The sequence below is a fragment of the Schistocerca gregaria genome, chromosome 3 (assembly GCF_023897955.1).
Source record: "Schistocerca gregaria isolate iqSchGreg1 chromosome 3, iqSchGreg1.2, whole genome shotgun sequence".
Taxonomy (NCBI): Eukaryota; Metazoa; Arthropoda; class Insecta; order Orthoptera; family Acrididae; genus Schistocerca; species Schistocerca gregaria.
In genome coordinates this window covers 807,491,464-807,513,775 of record NC_064922.1, presented here as the reverse complement: position 1 = coordinate 807,513,775, position 22,312 = coordinate 807,491,464, and the positions used below count along the sequence as shown (strand labels likewise).

Below are 22,312 nucleotides of genomic sequence, written 5' to 3'. Positions count from 1 at the left end.
AGAACCGCTCGGCCACAGCGGACGGCATATTGCCTGAATTCTTCTACTTCAGGTATTATCTCTCAGCTATTGTCAAGAACTGCATGTAAAGTAAGGGTGATGTAATTTACTGATAATTAGGTTAAATAAAATTTTCAGTAAGGAAAGGCAGTGAGAGACAGTTTTTGCACTGTGAAATGTAACAGTTAGATTGTGGACTCCTTTTGATTATCGTTACTGCTTCCTCATAGTCTGCTCGAATGAGTAGCTCAGCTGTAGTGCACTTTTCAAAAGTTCACAAGAAGCAGTACACTGACCCAAACTAACACCTATCTAGAAATAGCATAATCGATATTCTTGCCAGTCAATTACCTAACTGCAGGCACAAGCTGACGAGCCTCAGCTACTAGAACTTCCTGCAGTCTCCTGCCTTTTTGTCTATCAGGCAGGGCATTGATGTGTCACATCAGCAATGAGATTTAGTAGTGAGCACACAGGAGCTGCAGTGGGGCATACTCTGAGTGCAGATGTAATGAAAGAGCAGCAAATCAGAAATACGCAAAGTTGGATTTAACATGTCGAAGAGAATATTTAGTCAGAATAGGATTGGTGAATCACCTATGACTTCAACTTTAAAATTTGTCCATATAACAAAGTGAATGAGAGCGATATAGTCAGGCCTGTTTCCAAGATTGTCACAAGTTTTCCCCCTGACAAATTTTGAGATCTGAAGGGTAGTAAACAGGTAAGTTGACAAAAAAAATGTAATGACTTCTGTGTTTCTGAATAAGTTATTAACTCTAATTTTGAATTAACAACAAATATTGTCTCCTTAATAGGGTTTATGATCTGAGAGGTAAGTTGTGTCAATAAAAGCTATTTTCAGTTAAAGTATTTCTGTATTTATTAACAAGTTAGCTTTAATTTTGAATTAACAGCAAGTGTTTGCTGCTTCTCCCATACAGGATTCATGACAAGATAATGTGTCAGATTGGACAAGAAACATATCGACTGTTAGCCAGGTGACACTGTGTTAACTCCACTTTGTTTTGCCAAAAGCAGCAGCTTTTAACATGGCGACAAGAGAAATGTAGGTGCTACTTGAAATTTGCCACAGTTAAATGAGTGGTTTTGAGCTGACAGCAAGTTTTCATTGCTGAAAGTAAAATGACGGGACTGGACTAGTACAATTGTAACATGAGATACCTTATTTGTGGACACTGACACACAAACATTACACAAACAAAAATCTAAAAAATTGAGAATACAAAGAAATGGCTGAAATATTTCTAGGTGGTGTTGCAACTGTGGACCACAGCAATATAAAAACTAAGCTACAAAATTTGAAATGAAGATTCTGAAAAAATTCTGCAGTGTGCGATCATATTGTCTGTAGCTGCTTTATAATAACTGAATGCATTTTAAATCTGTCTTTGCAATCACGCTACAAGAAACACCCACGTCAAACATGGGAATAACTATAAAATGTGCAAGCAGACGCTGTTTCCTGATGTGAGCAAAAAATCAGACATAACTGATGTAAGCATCTTTTGTAACAAATTGTTTATAGATATAATAGAGGGAAACATTCCACATGATATAAATTGTTTATAGATGTAGAAATCAAGCCAGATCGTAAATATGTTTCATTACAAACCACTGATGATATTTCATTTTTGAATAAAACAAAAAGCATTTGGTGAAAAATATATGCATTTTCTCATAGTTGCAAAGATGGATTTAAATTGCCTACAATAGCTTCAGAAATAAGATCAGAAAAAAGTAGGTCTATTGAAATAAGTGTGAAAGGGAAGGATGAGTTGTACAAACCAAAACAAAGTAGCGAGCACCAATGAAATGATGCTTGTGCTATGTTCATTATTGTAGGATATTACCCACTGTGTTTTGTCCATTTTACAGACATTGTGCAATTTTTGTTTCAAGAAATATATGAATACACAGGTTACAAACTGCCAGCTGTTGCCACAATTTTCTTCCTATCATCATCTATACTCTCTCTCAAATATATAAACTACTTTGAAAGTGTGAAAATGTACTACAATAAAGAAAATGCCTATAAAACAACACACCTGTGGTGATACACAGTTCTAAGTCCTGAAAATTCATCGTCCATGGACTCTGGCCAGTTGCACATGGACTATTCATGAAAAATCTGTCAATTTATGCCACACAAAAACTGTTCAATCATGTGGGCAGATCAGTGAGACTACATCCGACATGCACAGCCTGTACATTAGTGGTAAATGACAGGTCTCAGATCGGTGGCTCCAAATTATTAGAGATAACTGCCGTCCTGGTCTGTTGCAGAAATCCACTCCCGTGTAGCCAGCTATTCATGCCCAGTCAAGAGTCACCAACAATGCGGTGATGAACTGACACCACGGTGATCAATCCATGCAGTGGATAAATTGTGTAAATGCTATAAAGTGCTACAAAGGATGGAGTCAGGAGGGGGAGCATGACACCCAGGAGCTACCTGGCTGCACCCAGCTAGTGACAACATGTGGTGTCTTCGCAAACAAACAATTTCACCAGTTGAGCCAAAAATGAGAGTTTCCAGGCCCCCCGACACATGTGAAATTCCCTTATTTTTAAAACTTGTGCCAACCCTGGTTTTACAGTGTCCAAAGATAAATAAATTAATATCAGAGATGTCATCTAAAAATTAAGGGCAAAGAGGTTACACCTAGCACCTTTGTGAAGAGCCCACTGCATGTCTGACACCATAGTATGTGCCCCAATTACAATATCATACTGCAAAGACCGCATACTTTGGGCAAAAAAACATTATTTATGCACACACACCAATGCATTGTAATTTAATGTTGAGCACGACAACTAATATGTTTATGTCAAAAGAGGGCATGTTATCCAGAAAACTTCGCATAATAAAACTTGCAATGTTGTACCTCATCAGTGCAAAAAGTTTCAAGACTAGATTAGCTAAAAGAGAGAGAAAAGTTAAGATGGAGGTTTTAAAGCTTCAGGTGAGCTCACAGTATCCTCACCCCACCTTCCCTGTTGAATACAAAATGCAGAACATTCACACAATGTGAAACAGTAGGTAAAGTTCTTTATATGGATGACTCACACTTCAAACTGGCTCGAATGTCGATTATGTCATCGAAGTGTTGACACCTCATGTGAATTTATACAGTCTGTTATTTTGTGTTAGGTTTGTATCATAACATCAAGTTTCATGACCAGTGACAATTTTTTCCATGAAAGAACTGTCCACATTTTGCATTTCAGTCAAGTTGTGGAAAGCAGTCTCATGTTGCCATCTTCATTCGGGAGCCAAGATGTGCAGCAGGAACTTTTCACACAATTTTCTCTTCTTAAATATGTTATGGATCTTTAACACTTGATTTAGAGATGTTGCTCAACTGCAACTTGTGGCAAAAATGTTGTCACATTATAGTCGAACAGCAAATACTCAATGCTGCCTGCTCACTACCGACTGGTCGAATGCACATCTCTCATTTAGGTGCTCAATGCCTATGTTAGCGATTTGTCGTTAGTTAAAACTGCCACTGTAGTTATTGCACTGACGTCGCTTATGTGGCAGGAATAAAATCATTCTTGGTGCTGTTTGGACGGATGGTGTACAGCGAATGGATGAAAGCATGAACAAGCATTGACAGACACATGATCCTCTATGTCATCCAAAATGGTTCTTTGGCAGCTAATAAGTAGAGAGATGTGATCCACTCTGCAGTAGATGGTGCTATTAGTAAATCTTTCCTATTCGGGGTAAAAATATTCCCTATCATCATAAAGCTAAGTTTCCTGTTAATTACTAGAAGGTAAGGCAATCACTCTACTTCCATAGATTGTAGAATGTAGGTCACATCTGAGTTTAGCCTGGAATGCACTGCAACAGAGGCAGCCAACAATTGAATGTGAATGTTCTTCACTAATACTGTGAATCTCATCAATAAACTCACTGTATGTATGTATGTATGTATGTAATGTTGCTATCAATAAGTATTGTGGATTTATTTGGAGCATACACCACATTAGGTGGTGAGCAATCTTATTTGTTCTGTCCATTATTAAACCATTTTATTAGTAGAAAAAATGTCCCCTTCCCAATATTTTCCAGTCCATTTGCAAAACAGTTTATCATCCTACACTGAAGTTTCTGGAAATATCAAAGAGGATACATGCAGATTACAATCAACAGTTTAATTATATGACAATATACAAATGATTAAAGCTGTAACACTGAAAAATCTCTAACACTGACAGTTTAGGATGGCATGAATATGCTACATGCTGCAACCAGATGATCAAAATGTGCAGACATGGAATCAAGGAGTCTGGACATGTTTTTGCAGAGTCTCCCCACACATGATTTGGATATGAAGTTGCACAGCACCCACACTAATTGCTAGCACAAAGTTATAACCAAATTACAAGCATCTGTTTGATGTTGAGCTGGTCGAATGAATACACATGCCCTGGAAGCAGTTGTACTTCTCATTTTTTGAAAAATGTTCCTACATGTGCTTGGACAGCGTGTGTCTAAACTATGGCATGCAAGGTTGCCTCAAGGATGTATATCTCAAGCTCTATCTTAAACTTCCCTGATGTACCAGTATTGTTTAGATTTCCCTCCATCCATAGGAGACATCATGTTTTATCCAAATGTACACCTTACCACCGCATTAGCCCACTGTCTTGGTCAACAATGCAAGATGCAAGACTGCAGTCACTGTGGTGGCATCTAATGTGTGTGTGTGACTGTCACTGTAGGATGGAATGAAGCGAGATTTTAACAAAAAATACTAAATTTTGCCACCCAGCATTCCAACACAGACAATCACATCACCATGAGCGACTGAGGCAGTTGTGGTTTCTGGAAAAAATTTAAGCCAATGCAATGCAACAGTGTGCATGCCAGCAGTCCAGCTCATGATCAACATAGGCATGTTAACATCAACTGTAGTGCTATAGCGTCTAGGTCAAAACTGGGTAATTTATTACACACATACAGATAAGATGATTAGTATCTCATACTGCAGTCACACTATGGAGAGCAGCATCATGTGGGGCCTCCGTGAACAACCTCCCCCCCCCCTCCCCCACAACACACACACACACACACACACACACACACACACACACACACACACACACACACACACACACACACACACACACACAAAAGCGGGAAAGCGCCGGTAGATAGGCACAATAAATAAAACACACAAACACACACACAGAATTTCTAGCTTTCGCAACCGATGGTTGCTTCTTCGGGAAAGAGGGAAGGAGAGGGAAAGACGAAAGGATGTGGGTTTTAAGGGAGAGGGTAAGGAGTCATTCCAATGTCCGCTTGTGTCTGTGTATGTGCAGATGGATATGTGTGTGTGCGAGTGTACACCTATCCTTTTTCCCCCTAAGGGAAGTCTTTCCGCTCCCGGGATTGGAATGACTCCTTACCCTCTCCCTTAAAACCCACATCCTTTCGTCTTTCCCTCTTTCCTGAAGAAGCAACCGTCGGTTGCGAAAGCTAGAAATTCTGTGTGTGTGTGTTTGTGTGTTTTATTTATTGTGCCTATCTACCGGCGCTTTCCCGCTTGGTAAGTCTTGGAATCTTTGTTTTTAATACATTTTTCCCATGTGGAAGTTTCTTTCTATTTTATATATATATATATGTCCTGTAAGAGCCAAAGATGAAGGTATAACTAGCAAATAAGGAAGACAGCTATTTGGTTGAAACTGAGCTAGTATTTCTGGATGTGCATTTGTATAAACGATAGTGGAAAAGTGAAATCTTGAGTAAATCTCAAATTGTTTTGAGTGGAGAAGTTAACTGTACAAATACGTACCTCACTGTATTGCTGCATGTGATTTTCTATGCAAGCTTGTATTTCTACAGCACGTGCTGGGTTCAGATGCACAAAGAACTTGGAAAGTGTACATACATATGTAACATGAGCTGCCAAACACTGGCCCTGGCACAGTGTCAAATCCAACTCTTCCTCAACATTAACTGAAGTGTTATTGGCAGGTGGTGCTAAAACAAGAGAGATGACACAAATCAATGCAATAAACTCAACACAACAAATTACAATTTATTAAAAACACAAACATAATATTTTATGAAATATGTAATTAATAATGATTTTTTTGTAATTTTAGGATACAATGTAATTTTAGGATACAATGAAGGTGTCAGAGAGTGAATGCATCCTGTTATTTTTTTACACCAATTACAAGGGCACAAAAGAAATATTAACATTATGAAAAACTAATGCAACAGATGATAGAACAGCAAAAAACAAACATTAGCTTAAAGTAGGATTTTGATTTACACCTGTAATTTTCTGCTGTATTCAAAAGCTTTCCCAATTTTACGTGTGTTAAATTAATGTGGTGTAGTTGTACTCTCAAGCCTTACAGTGATGAAAGTTCCTGCATAATACATTACGTCCAAAGACTTCGGGAATATTTTTCAGTTTCGCCAGTTGCTCTGTCCCAAAGCAAATGGTTGCTTGCACAAATGTCAATACATTATTCGCCTTACTTGAAATAATGTTTGTGTGTTCTTTATGACACCGACAATGAACATAATGGGAAAATTGCCATCACCATGTTATGTGAATCATCACGGGGGAAGGTGGGATGTACTGTGTGTGTCATGGTGCACATAACTAACAGGACTGGCAGAATGACAATATTTACCAGCATCATACAACACTATGCCTCTTGCTACGATCATTTCACCGTTGCTACCTGCCTCTGTGTAAGCTGATAACACGAATACTGATTTGTCATCATTAAAAAAAAAATTGCCCATATTTCAACAATGAAAAATCAAATATGGAATGCAAAAAACTTGCCGAGGGAAAAAATACCACCCAAATTTGTGAACAACTCCATGCACGTAATAGATCATTTTCAAATAGGCCTAAGTACTAAATATAAATAAAATTACAATGAATGTCAAAGTAAATAGCACTACTGGTCATCATGCAGCCTTATTTCACAGAGAAAACTGCTTATACTTGTAAATCTATAGGAAGATACTGCATTACTCCGCATGAAACATATGCATTGTGTGTGTGTGTGTGTGTGTGTGTGTGTGTGTGTGTGTGTGTGTGTGTGTGTGCGCGCGCGCTCATATACACATGACTTGACGCAACCCCACAGGCCTGAGGAATGAGGAGGCCAACTTATGACACCAAACCAGGAAATGATGCGGCCACACACAAAAAAGTCCAAATTGCTTCCACTGACATTCTTGCTTTGTGAGCTTTGGCCCTGTCCTGGTGAAACCAAACTGACCAGATAGAAATTCATTTTCTTCTTAGTTCAGGTAGAAAGAATTCAGTGATCATCTGTCTAATGTGCCAAGGTTATAGTTACAGAGTTCCCACTATCGTCTTGGAAAAAGTACGGACCAATAACATCTGTACCGGCTAAAGCACACCAGTCACCTTGGGACTATGTAATGGTCTTTCATGCATTAGTTTGGGATTTTCACTGGCCCAATAATGACAGTCCTGTTGATTTATCATGCTGTTCAAATGAAAATGAGCTTCATCACTCACAAACAAAATAATGTTATCATTTTGCTGAAGTATGGCCTCCATTTCTTGACCAAAATTTAGATGCTCATGTAATCTCTAGGGTTCAACTATTGCACCATGGCCATTTTGTAGGGGCAAAATCTCACACCAATACGCAAAATAAACCATATTGAATGATTATTGAGGCGCAGATCAGCAGAATGTCCCGAAAGATCGATCAGTACGGACTGACGAACTCTTTCAACATTTTCTGCAGCACATACTGAGCGAGGAACTCCTGGTGGTTTCCTGTTCAGCACTGTCCCTTGTAAAAGAAATGATTCAGCCCAACATGAAATGGTGTTATGAGCGAGAACACTAGCATGTCTCACAAGATTGAAATGGCAATGAAACTCTCACTGAACTGCAACGTAGACTCATTATTATGCAAAAAACTAATGTAAGCAAACACACAATGCTGCATAGTCCATGGCTCCATGACTTTGACTAAACAAAATGGCAGGAGCCACCAGACACGTGACTGCATCAGTTCCCCCCCCCCCCCCCCCCCCCACTCCTACTACCAGAGCTGAATGCTATCTGTTCTAAAAATGTCCGTTCTTTCTGCTTCACCCTGTATAACTCTTCACAATTTTGACGTTAAAACTATTTACAACTGCCCTCTTTCATTTAGCATTTTCTTTCACAAGAAGTGAAGACTATAAAGCAATTTTATACTCTGTTGATAATACATTCTTTTAATGCACATACGATGAAATATCTCTACAGTCGATTCAAAGATGAATAAATATAGTGTGTTTCTAATTAGCTGCTAACTTTATAATTTAATAAAATCTTGGTATTGCCTATTCCACTATGTTATCGTAAGAGATCAGCAAGTTAACAGCATATACCTATGCATTTGATCAATGAAGTGTGCTCACTCGGCAGTCTAGTGGTTAGTACAGGTCCCAGGTTCGATTACCAGTGACTACCTCAGATTTTTCTGTGGCGGGAAGATTTAAAAAGGGGTCCCCTCAGCCTTTTGAGGGGTAACACAAAGTCATGAGGTGCATACTTTGTATCCTATATATAACAATAAAGATAGAGTAACCTAATATTGGTTTTGTCACAGTGAATAAAAGAATCATAAATGACAAGTTTAAAACTAAATTTTAAAATTTAATTCTAAAACTTCACACAGTTGATATGCATTATCAGTTACTCCTATCTCTCAGCTTAGTCCATATTTATGAAGGATATCCTTGTGAAAAGATACACAGAAGAACCAAGGAAACTGGTACACCTGCCTAATATAGCATAGGGTCCTGCAAGCACACAGAAGTGCCGGAACACAACGTGGCATGGACTCTAACATCTGAAGTAGTGCTGGAGGGAATTGACATGATGAATCCTGCAGGACTTTCCATAAATCTGTAACAGTACCAGAAGGAGGAGATCTCTTACACCACATTGCATAGCTTCCCAGATATGCTTAATAATGTTAATGTCTGGGGAAGCTGGTGTCCAGAGGAAGTGTTTAAACTGAGAAGAGTGTTCCTGGGGCCACTATGTGGCAATTTTGGATATGTCAGGTGTTTCGCATTGTCCTGCTGTGATTGCCCACGCCTGTCGGAACACATAATGGACATGAATGGATGCTGGTGATCAGACAGGATGCTTATGTACGAGTCACCTGTCAGAGTCGTATCTAGATGTATCAGTGCATGTATGCATGCATTATTGAGTGGAAAAGCACTGGACACTACTAAAAACTGATTCTCAGATAATTCTGTATGATACAGCAGTGACACAGGATGTGTACTCTTTCCTGCACCTCAACAATTGTGATAATGTGAGAAAGTCAAGAAACTAAATAACTAGTTTAATGAACAACACAGGAGATTATGGTATCCTAGAATAAACATTCTGTTTCTGAGCGAAGTACATATTATATAAACTGTCTCGGCCAGCACAATGACTAGCTGCTGATGGAGTGCCCAAGAACATAACAAAACATACCCTTCATCAGAGGAGACAATGGTGGTGGTCGTCGTCTGTGTGTGTGTGTGTGTGTGTGTGTGTGTGTGTGTGTGTGTGTGTGTGTGTGTGTGTGTGGGCGGGGGGGGGAGGGGAGGGGGGGCTTGGCGAGGGAAGGCCACCCATGTATAATATTCATTATTTTTCAAAACACCTGGTGAAACAGTGTGTACTGAGCAACACAGTACTATGCAATGCATACAAAATTAGGAGTGCAGTATTATAGAAAACAAATTAAATTTCAATAGCATAACGAAAAGGCCAGGTTTCTGAAGTTAGAAATTGTTGCATACAGGAAGTACTGGTGATAATTGAGCATAAAATAAATTCCACTGTCAGAGTCATCAGGTGTGTTATTCACGGTGATTATTAATAAAGTTTAAAAACCTCTGAAGCAATGTAGATGACGCCGAGAAAAGTAATTTGATATAAGACACAGGAGCCGCAGTCGTCCCAACGTAAGTCATGTATTCATATCAATGTGGTTCCGTGCCCATGTGCGTGACTTTAGCACACGGAGCTCAAGGTTCGAATGTTGTGTCTGACAGGGAGGTAGTTGGTTTTTTAACTGCACGAGACATCTGCTTTTATACTGAGGTAAGGTTCATTATTTTATTTACTGGTATCACAGTCTCCACTGGATTATTGAAAAGTACAGTACACCAAAAACCAAGCATGTTGTGTCACAAGTAAATTAGTATAAGCTTCCAAAATGGGTTGTTGCTAGTGAACGACCTAGGTTTTTTTTCACGGAATACTGTCTGTAAACAAAAAAAAAGATATAAAAGGAAAGAATTAAAAAGTAAGAACAGCTTTCACTTGGTTTTGTAACTACTTTGTTCACAACAGATCAAATTTACAAAAGGTATTCAAAATTTTCACCATTTACTCAACTGCAAGTACTGATTACATCACTTGACCATCCCTTCATGCCACAGCCCACGCGCTGCACATGTGGTGAGGTACTTCATCTGGTGACATCGTATGTTCAACTTTTCTCATCCATTTTTTCAACATTTGCAACCCCATATTAAAGTACTTGTCTCAGTGTGATGTACATTGCTTCTGGAGTTTTTAAATATTAATAACATCATCGCATATATGAAAAACGAGAGGTCTGAGCCCAACCTCCCATTCCCAGCAAGGTCTATGAAATTCTGCCAAGTGTCTGGAATGTCAGAAATCCACTTAGGAGGTTGTGCTACTGCACATAAAGAGAAATCTGTTCCCACCTTATAAGCATGAGAATATGAACAAAACAGCTGGAAACTGATGTGGAGTAGTGCAAATAGCCACTGATACAGAGAGGAGGAGACTGTTCTCTGGTCAAGCCTGAAAAGAAGCCCAGACATGCAGGTAAATACACCAACATAATGAAGTGACACCCTCTCTGCCTCTCACTATACACTCATGGCTTGTTATGTACTCTGGTGTGGCCACAGACTCATTTACAGTGTCCCAAGCACACCTTTTGATGCTGCATGATATGTTAGGGACTAACTGCCACTTCAACTAGTTTTTAAGTGATTTAATGTTAATAAAACTGTGTAGCTGAGCCAGAGTTCATTCTTGTCATATAAATATGTCACTCGATATCAGAACCCTATTAAGTAAAAATCCCATTTGCAAGTATCTAATTGGGCAATTCCACACACAACTGTTGTATAACGATTTGTCTGCTCACACATCATGAAACAGGCTTTTTCTGTGTCAGATGCCAAGAACGAGTTGCATAGTGCTCTTCTGCTATGGCCAATTCCTTATCAGGATACATTAACATTTTCCTGAAGAACTTAGGATGAAAACTTAATCCAAAGATGTTAACACAAAGATGTTACGGCTCAGAATTCCCAGATAGCAGAGTCATTCTATGGCAAGTGGCCTAGAGGTTCCCACATGACCATCACGGATTTTGATGAAATTTTGTATGAGCAACCACATTTGTTCCCAATGAACATGCTATTAAGTTTCATGATCATTAATTCAATACATCTGCCATATAGTCATTTGTTTGACCCCATAGAGCAATTATCAACAGTGGATGTATTAGTTTTCAGCAAATTTGAGAATAATATCTCTGGCAATAATTTCTAGAAAGAAACAAAACTAGGTCATCTTGCACAGCTTCTTTTCCTCTTTTTTACAAAAATAAATAAAAAATATATAAAAAATCCTGGGCGATTTGTATATAGGCATTTGAAGTAAAGTTGGCCAAAAAAATTGACACTCAAAAAAATGTAAAGTTTACCTTTTTTATACCAACAGTAGAAACTGCAGGATAAACCTCAAACTAAGCAAGTAGTAATTTATCAATATAAGGTCTTAGAATATGAAATTTCATTCTCTTACTGCTTTCCAATGTTTTGCAAACTGATTCAAAAGAAACTGCCCAAAAACTATATTTTGTTAGCATTGTTTGCAGTTGATGTGGAACATTAGTGTACACAATAAAAATTGTGTAAAGGTGTTGGTATGACCCATGGTGGTTTAACTGCTACTGGTTCCTTTCAAAGCAAGAAAATCCTCCATCACTATAGGGACTGCACCTGATAGCTGTGCAACAACAGTAGGTTTCTGTACCAAAAGTCTCAAATCTGATATGGGTTTCTTTACAAAGGATCCCATGCTGATGATACATTTCTATAAGCATAAAAAGCCAAATCTAGGAGATCTCTCTTTCAGTATCGTATGCTTATATATACCTCAAGCTACATGAAATTTTTACAGGTTTCATTAATTTGCAGTAGAATGTCATGAAGAATGGCCAGATGTGGCTGATCGGAATTATTTGGGAAGAAAATTTTGACAAGAACAACCCCAAAAAATACTCTCTTCAAATGTGATTACCTCAAATTATTGTTTGTGTGTGTGTGTGTGTGTGTGTGTGTGTGTGTGTGTGTGTGTGTGTGTGTAGACGCCCGCATTGTAGTTTTTCTGGCTCAATGGCACTTCCCAGTCATCAACTTTGTGCCGTTGCAACAATCCAACACCTACGATTGTATCCTCAAAGAAGCTGTAGAGATCCGACTGCATAACAGACTAATAAATAAGGACAGTGGTTTTCAATTAAGCAAGGCCTGGGACCCAGCCTTGGGCTTGACCAGAGCACAGCAGTAGTCTAAGTGGAAACTGGCTCCCATCACGACAACTGAAGAGGACGAAGGAACTGGCTCCCATCACGACAACTGAAGAGTACGAAGAAACAGCCATCATGCCAGCACAGATCCGCATCCAGCACTGGTCTGGCCTTGGATCAATGCCAAATGCCACATTTCCTCCACCACAGCACCAGGTCTGTTCCTGGAGGCACTGGCTGGAGGTGGCATGAGGGGGGAGGGGGAGGAGGGGAGAGGGGGGTGCGTGGAAATAAGACTGCACCCAGCAGATACATTATGTGGTCAAAAGTATCCGGACACCTGGCTGAAAATTACTTCCAAGTTCACAGTGCCCTCCATCAATAATGCTGGAATTCAATATGGGGTTGGCCACCCTTAGCCTTGATGACTGCTTCCACTCTCGCAGGCATACGTTCAATCAGGTGCTGGGAGGTTTCTTGGGGAATGACAGCCCATTCTTCGTGGAGTGCTGGACTGAGGACAGGTATCGATGTCGGTCAGCGAGTCCTGGCACGAAGTTGGCATTCCAAAACATCCCTAAGGTGTTCTATATGATTCAGATCAGGACTATGTGCAGGCCAGTCCATTACAGGGATGTTACTGTCATTTAACCACTCCACCACAGGCTGTGCATTATGAACAGGTGCACGATTGTGCTTAAAGATGCAATCGCCACCCCCTATTTGCTCTTCAGCAGTCAGAAGCAAGAAGGTGCTTAAAACATCAATGTAAATGTAGGCCCGTGCTGTGATAGTGCCACACAAAACAAGAAGGGGTTCAAGCCCCCTCCATGAAAAACATGACCACACCATAACACCACCACCTCCGAATTTTACTGTTGGCACTACACATACTGGCACATAACGGTTACCAGGCATTTGCCATACCCACTCCCTGCCAGCGCATCGCCACAATGTGTACCAACATTTTTCCACTGTTCAATCGTCCAGCATTTATGCTCCTTACACCAAGTGAGGAGTTGTTTTGCTTTTACCGGCATGATGTGTGGCTTATGAGCAGCCACTCGACCATGAAATCTAAGTTTTCTCACCTCCCGCCTAACTTTCACAGTACTTACAGTGAATCCTCATGCAGTTTGGAATTCCTGTGTGACTGTCTGGATAGATGTCTGCCTCTTACACATTACGACCCTCTTTAACTGTCGACAATCTCTGTCAGTCAACAGACAAGGTCGGTCTGTATGCTTTTGTGCTGTACGTGTCCTTTCACGTTTCCACTCCACTATCACATCAGAAACACTAGACCTAGGGATGTTTAGGGGTAAAGGAATCTCGCGTACAGACGTACGTCACAAGTGACACCCAATCACGTGACCACGTTCAAAGTCCTTGAGTTCCGTGGAGCACCCCATTCCGCTCTCTCACGATGTCTAATGACTACTTAGGTCGCTGATATGGAATACCTGGCTGTAAGTAGCAGCACAATGCACCTAATATGAAAAACTTATTTTTTTGTGGATGTCCAGGTACTTTTGATCACATAGTGCATCATCCAGTCATCCGTCAGATGGCAAGAGGTGAGCTTGCCAAAATATTGCATCTTTTAGATAACTCCACCTGGCTAAATACTTGAGAACTGTTCAAAATTAAGGTCTGACATCTGTCAGATTATACATACCCCTCCAGTCAACTTTCTCTACGACTGCTTTCACACTTTTTTATCTATTCATTAATTACTCTGTTTTCCATATACCCCTTCATTCTGGTCATATAAGACAACTCCCACCCTTCTTTTTCCTACTCAATGTAGTTTTTGCATAATCTGAAAATATTATTAATGGTCTGCTACATCCTACTTTTCTACAGTTGAGTGAGGCTCCACCCTTTCAACAGGTTTAAAGGCTATATCTGTTTTCCAGCTCAACGGTGAAAAACTATACAGACTATTTCTTTTTTGCTCCTGCTGCCCTGTTTGCTTTTCCCACATCCCCCCCAAGAATCCTCTAATTCAAATTTGGTAGCACCAATCTGCCTGAGGGGCACAAAACCATCTTCTCTTGCTCTCCGATGTTCCTGTTTGTTACACATAACTGACATATCCAAGGGGGAGCCACACTACGAATTCCTTCTCCTGTGTCAATGCGTTCGCCCCCACCAGTGACGCCACAATTCACACTCCCCACCCACTACACTCGAACTACTGACTAACCAGCATGCACATTTGACGCCTGTGGTTGTATTATTATAATTAAACAAATTAGGCCTACCGGTCAAGGCATCTAACACTGAACAACATTTCGCAAATGTAATGAAAATCGAACCTACAGCTTTTCTTATAAATAAACATTAACCAGAGGAGGTCCCCAATGGTGGGATTAATTTTTTGAAATGAGCTATATGGTGTGTAAATTAGGATCCCAGGTATTGTACCTGGGAGCCATTTATCCACATAGGTGCAGTAGTCTCAATGTAGTTCGTACTCTCCATAGTATCAACAATTTCACGAACGTTCCAGGTCCTGTATGCAATAACATCACGAGGATGGAAAGACTCCAAACCAGGCAGGTTAGCAGATGTAGAGCGAACTATTGCACATGTAAACCATCCTCCACCACTCTTCTCAGAAACTCCAGTAAGAGTCAGGTACAAAGTGCACCCGACGAAAGTAACAGGTCCTTTCAAAACTTCTGTATTGCCAACATTTTGGTTGTCGAGGCTAATACCAACTGTCCTTATCTCTTTATAAACAGGCATTCTCTGACGCCTGTAATAACGTCTACGTGCTCGTGGCATCCTGTGCTGTTGCCCGTGCGGCTGCCTCAGAGCGAATGAAGCAAGCCACGAGCAGCGCGAAGTGGCTGCGCGCGCCTTATCAGCTGCAACTTCCTGCCCCAGGCGCTCTTATCGGACTGACGGGAAGGGCGTCGACTTGAATTTAGAGCGGCCGGTGCTAAGTTAAAACTAGTAGCACCGGCCGGACTTAGCCGCTGGAGCTCTCATGCTCACAGTAGTAACAGAAACAAAGTCCCTCTCAAGGTCACCCGTGATGTCACACAGACAGAGCGCGCAGCCACTACTCAGTAGTAGACTTAATAATGACACGAAGTGCCCGGTATATATTTTTTTGGGATCAAGGTCAAATGATTTGCCCTGGCGAGTAATCAACAAAGCAGAATTTTAGAATTTCTTCTGATGACAGACACTGGTGTGGTGAAGGTTGTGGCTTTGGATCTCTTTGGGTATACTCTGCTCATTTTTTAACCTCTTTATCAAAATGAATGCAACCATTATTTTTAGTCAAATAATTATTTCAATTTTTTTTTTCATTTCTACTCCTTTTCCGTGTCATTTCAACCATCATATTAACTTTTTTATTCATTCTCATTTTTTACTTCTTTTTGTCCATTGGAATATTTGGCATGCAATTTTAACTATCTTCATGCCTCTATCATAATATTTAAATGTTGAAAAATACTGATCTATAAGTTGAAAAAACAAAGGATGAAATAGCAACAATGTGTACACCTGCTCCCTCTCTCGCTCTCTCATTCTCTGCTCCCCTATCCTTTTTCCTTCTCTCTCCCTTTCTTTCTTCCCACCCTGTCTCCCCTTTTAGCTCCACCTCCCCCACTCCCCTCTCCTCTCCAACTCTTATATGCTTTATCCTCTGAACTCCTTTCATCTTGATGTGCGGCCATTGACTCATTTGTCAAAAGACCTGTCTCACTTTATCCTGCCACCCTCTCTTCATTGCCACCTAACGAGACAGTTCCTATCAATAAACAACAGTTATCCTCGCCACCGGCGTGTGTGTGTGTGTGTGTGTGTGTGTGTGTGTGTGTGTGTGTGTGTGTTTTGGATGGTAATGATTGTAGAAACACTTGAAACACATATTCTTCTCACGCCAAGGACAAGATAATGAACATTAGATTTACATGAAAGGAGGTTTTATAAATAAAATGAAATTCAAGCAAATTGAATTATAGAAATAATTATTGCAGTAACATATAAAAATGATATAAATATAAAATCATGAAAAGGAAGTAATTAAATAGAATTAAGCACAAAAAATAATTGAAATCACATAGGCAACCATTCCAAAAGAAAAAGAAAAAAAGAATAAAATGGAGAATAAGAAGAAGATTAACCGAAAAATAGTGACGGAAGTGATTTCAATAAAGATGTAAAAGAACATTAGAGAGCAACCAACGGGATCCGAATCCACGATCTTCAGCAAACCACCCACATAACTCAACCATGGCTATGGCACAGTTTTCAAATTTGTTCTGTTTTCAAGGCCACATTGGTTCACAATATTCCTTTTTGCCAATTACTCAATCTCTTTTTGTCAATTACTCATGAATGACGGCCGATCAGGTAGAATGTCTAATGGGTGGAATGCTTGGGACTCCAATCTACATCACTACGTAGGTGATTTCAAAAAGTCACTCCGACCTCAAGGGCCATGTCCTTGTAAGTACTCTGACACTTAGCCTTTTACACGAAATACCAATGAAAATAAAGAAATCAAGTTGAAGTTTATATCATTTTTATTGTACAAGAAAAAACATCCCAGTATCTGCCTGGAACGATTTAGGGAAATAACAGAAAACCTTAATCAGGATAGCTGAACACAGATTTGAACCATCATCCTCCCAAATCCGAATCCAGTGTGACAACCACTGTGTCTCACCTCCATTGGTCTTCTCACTGGTGTAGTAACCCAAGAGTCAGAGAGCGATGTCGTAGCCAGAAGTGAATGAAGGGCTTTTTTCTTACATCTTATGGATTTGGAGCAAATACAGCTTGGATGGGTATTTGGTTTTATCAACTTCAATGAGTTATCCTTCACATTCAGCCAGTCCTCCTTCCAGCGACAATCACCCTGTGCCTAAGCAACAAAGTTACTGCACCTACAGGAATTAGCTGTTAACCAAGTAACCAAGCAAGTGATAAGACAGTGGACTTCCTACATCACTTAAGACAAATGCCAGATGGTTCCTTTGAAAGGGTACAGCCAATTCCAATCTTGTGTTTGGTCTCTGATGACATCATCATCTATAAGACATTAACCCTGATCAAATATATCCCCTTTTTGGATGGGGAGGGGGAGACACATGTATTTCAGAGCGTAATTGGTAGTAGCAATTTTTGTTATGAGAATAAGCAAAAAGTCTGTATTTTTCACATGTGTGGAAGAACTAATACATCCGTAGTTTGTTAGTGAAAAATTGAGTCACTATTCCAAGTTGTACAGTAAGAGAAGATTTGAAGAAGCCTACCTTATGAAGATCCAATCACCATATCATGGACACAGTCAAGATTTTGTAGGTGGATACGGTTAATTGGTAAGCATAAATCTACAATCAGAGAAAGACTATGCATTTGCAAACAGTGTACTTATGGGGAAGTAGTAAAGGAAGTAATGGAAGAAGAAATGTTAAAACGTAGAATATGATATCAAACAGGTAGAACAAAGATTAATGGACGAAATATTTAACATACTATCATCGCCGGGGGTGGTAATCGGAGCTATAAACAGCTGTCCACCGGTGAGAGAAATCAGCGGTGTCGACAATAATGCCCAACCCACGCAGTGCGAGCGCATGCCAACGTGCAACCGTCAGAACTTTTGTGAGACATGTATGTCATCACCGCATGTAAATGCTGTTCCCTCCTGCTGGACAGCATTGTTAATGGATGAGAGATTAATAAAACACTGTCAGTTCCTGTATTTTCAAATGAAACAAAGCAAATGCACCCAGTAGTGTTTGTCCAAGCCTTTAGGAAAGTGCTGCCTAGGACTTGGATAAAAGCTCAAAAGATCATATACACTCCTGGAAATGGAAAAAAGAACACATTGACACCGGTGTGTCAGACCCACCATACTTGCTCCGGACACTGCGAGAGGGCTGTACAAGCAATGATCACACGCACGGCACAGCGGACACACCAGGAACCGCGGTGTTGGCCGTCGAATGGCGCTAGCTGCGCAGCATTTCTGCACCGCCGCCGTCAGTGTCAGCCAGTTTGCCGTGGCATACGGAGCTCCATCGCACTCTTTAACACTGGTAGCATGCCGCGACAGCGTGGACGGGAACCGTATGTGCAGTTGACGGACTTCGAGCAAGGGCGTATAGTGGGCATGCGGGAGGCCGGGTGGACGTACCGCCGAATTGCTCAACACGTGGGGTGTGAGGTCTCCACAGTACATCGATGTTGTCGCCAGTGGTCGGCGGAAGGTGCACGTGCCCGTCGACCTGGGACCGAACCGCAGCGACGCACGGATGCACGCCAAGACCGTAGGATCCTACGCAGTGCCGTAGGGGACCGCACCACCACTTCCCAACAAATTAGGGACACTGTTGCTCCTGGGGTATCGGCGAGGACCATTCGCAACCATCTCCATGAAGCTGGGCTACGGTCCCGCACACCGTTAGGCAGTCTTCCGCTCACACCCCAACATCGTGCAGCCCGCCTCCAGTGGTGTCGCGACAGGCGTGAATCGAGGGACGAATGGAGATGTGTCATCTTCAGCGATGAGAGTCGCTTCTGCCTTGGTGCCAATGATGGTCGTATGCGTGTTTGGCGCCGTGCAGGTGAGCGCCACAATCAGGATTGCATACGACCGAGGCACACAGGGCCAACACCCGGCATCATGGTGTGGGGAGCGATCTCCTACACTGGCCGTACACTTCTGGTGATCATCGAGGGGACACTAAATAGTGCACGGTACATCCAAACCGTCATCGAACCCATCGTTCTACCATTCCTAGACCGGCAAGGGAACTTGCTGTTCCAACAGGACAATGCACGTCCACATGTATCCCGTGCCACCCAACGTGCTCTAGAAGGTGTAAGTCAACTACCCTGACCAGCAAGATCTCCGGATCTGTCCCCCATTGAGCATGTTTGGGACTGGATGAAGCATTGTCTCACGCGGTCTGCACGTCCAGCACGAACGCTGGTCCAACTGAGGCGCCAGGTGGAAATGGCATGGCAAGCCGTTCCACAGGACTACATCCAGCATCTCTACGATCGTCTCCATGGGAGAATAGCAGCCTGCATTGGTGGATATACACTGTACTAGTGCCGACATTGTGCATGCTCTGTTGCCTGTGTCTATGTGCCTGTGGTTCTGTCAGTGTGATCATGTGATGTATCTGACCCCAGGAATGTGTCAATAAAGTTTCCCCTTCCTGGGACAATGAATTCACGGTGTTCTTATTTCAATTTCCAGTAGTGTATGTAGTAGGACACACAGGAGGCGATGCCCTTTAGTGGCCTACAGATGTGTCTGAACTCTGTGAGGCATATGATCAATTTGAGAATGCATTTTTAGATAAATAGTGGTCAACAGCTATCCAGGAGGGATTAAGACGAGAAGTATTTAACCCATATCATGTTGATGTTGTGGTCTTCAGTCCTGAGACTGGTTTGATGCAGCTCTCCATGCTACTCTATCCTGTGCAAGCTTCTTCATCTCCCAGTACATACTGCAGCCTACATCCTTCTGAATCTGCTTAGTGTATTCATCTCTTGGTCTCCTCCTACGATTTTTACCCTCCAGGCTGCCCTCCAATACTAAATTGGTGATCCCTTGAGGCTTCCGAACATGTCCTACCAACCGATCCGTTCTTCTGGCCAAGTTGTGCCACAAACTCCTCTTCTCCCCAATCCTATTCAGTACCTCTCATTAGTTATGTGACCTACCCATCTAATCTTCAGCATTCTTTTGTAGCACCACATTTCGAAAGCTTCTATTCTCTTCTTGTCTAAACTATTTATCATCCATGTTTCACTTCCATACATGGCCACACTCCATACAAATACTTTCAGAAACGACTTCCTGACACTTAAATCTATACACGTTGTGAACAAATTTCTCTTCTTCAGAAACGCTTTCCTTGCCATTGCCCGTCTACATTTTATATCCCTCTACTTCGAACATCATCAATTATTTTTCTCCCCAAATAGAGAAATTCCTTTACTACTTTAAGTGTCTCATTTAATAATCTAATTCGTTTTGCTTTTGTTGATGTTCATCTTATATCCTCCTTTCAAGACACTGTCCATTCCGTTCAACGGCTCTTCGAAGCCCTTTGCTGTCTCTGACAGAATTACAATGTCATCGGTGAACCTTAAACTTTTTATTTCTTCTTCATGGATTTTAATTCCTACTCCAAATTTTTCTTTTGTTTCCTTTAGTGCTTGCTCAATATACAGATTGAATAACATCGGGGAGAGGCTACAACCCTGTCTCACTCCCTTCCGAACCACTGCTTCCCTTTCATGTCCCTTGACTCTTATAACTGCCATCTGGTTTATGTACAAATTGTAAACAGCCTTTCGCTCCCTGTATTTTACCCCTGCCACCTTCAGAATTTGACAGACAGTATTCCAGTCAACATTGTCAAAATATTTCTCTAAGACTACAAATGCTAGAAACGTAGGTTTGCCGTTCCTTATTCTATTTTCTAAGATACGTCATAGGGTCAGTATTGCCTCACGTGTTCAATATTTCTACAGAATCCAAACTGATCTTCGCCGAGGTCAGCTTCTACCAGTTTTTCCATTTGTCTGTAATGAATATGCGTTAGTATTTTTCAGCAGTGGCTTATTAAACTGATAGTTCGATAATTTTCACATCTGTCAACACCTGCTTTCTTTGGGATTGGAATTATTATATTCTTTTTGAAGTCCGAGGGTATTTCGCCTGTCTCATACATTTTGCTCACCAGATGGTAGTTTTGTCAGGACTGGCTCTCCCAAGGCTGTCAGTTGTTCTAATGGATTGTTGTCTATTCCCGGGGCCTTGTTTCGACTCAGGTCTCTCAGTGCTCTGTCAAACTCTTCATGCAGTACCACATCTCCTATTTCGTCTTCATCTACATTCTCTTCCATTTCCATAATATTGTCCTTAAGAACATCGCCCTTGTATAGACCCTCTATTTACTCCTTCCACCTTTCTGCTTTCCCTTCTTTGCTTATAACTAGGTTTCCATCTGAGCTCTTGATATTCATGCAAGTGGTTCTCTTTTCTCCAAAGGTCTCTTTAATTTTCCTGTAGGCAGTATCTGTCTTACCCCTAGTAAGATAATCCTCTACATTCTTCCATTTGTCCTCTAGCCATCCCTTCTTATCCATTCCCAATATCATATCATCCAAAATTCGGGAGGGGGGCTAAGAAACTGTTTTGAAACATATCTAAACACAACCCGCTACAGGAATAATCCAATATCTCATATCGATGCATTGAAGATCTTAAAGAACAAATTGCCTGCAAATGTTAGGGAAAATTCAGGAACCATTCCTGAGTATGATCGAGTATTTTCTCTCAGTGTTCGACACAAGTAGATCTAATTCATGAGGATGGGCAAGCCATGCCTATTTATCATAATGGTAATGAACATAACCCAAATAGGGGGAACAACTGACTGCCATGGTATAGTTGGGTTGCCGACCCCTTGGGGCGATTTACGTTTTTTCAATATCCTGCTTTACATCTACATCTACATCTACATCCGTACTCCGCAAGCCACCTGACGGTGTGTGGCGGAGGGTTTAGTTAGGTCTAAGTACATTAAGTGCATAGAAAGTGAAAATATGGCATTTTAGTACCTTTTTTTAAAATTTTTGTGTGTGTGTGTGTGTGTGTGTGTGTGTGTGTGTGTGT

General features: G+C 41.0%; 1 protein-coding gene across 4 annotated transcripts in view; it reads right to left on the bottom strand.

Annotated features, from left to right (window-relative positions):
- Positions 1 to 22,312, bottom strand: part of LOC126354374 (tudor domain-containing 6-like) — a 195,681-nt gene that overhangs the window by 66,088 nt on the left and 107,281 nt on the right. For all 4 annotated transcript variants that reach the window (XM_050003965.1, XM_050003968.1, XM_050003967.1 and 1 more), the window contains one exon: positions 5,838 to 6,025. In XM_050003965.1, the coding sequence (XP_049859922.1) occupies positions 5,838 to 6,025 (188 nt within the window). The remainder of the gene's footprint in view (positions 1 to 5,837; positions 6,026 to 22,312) is intronic.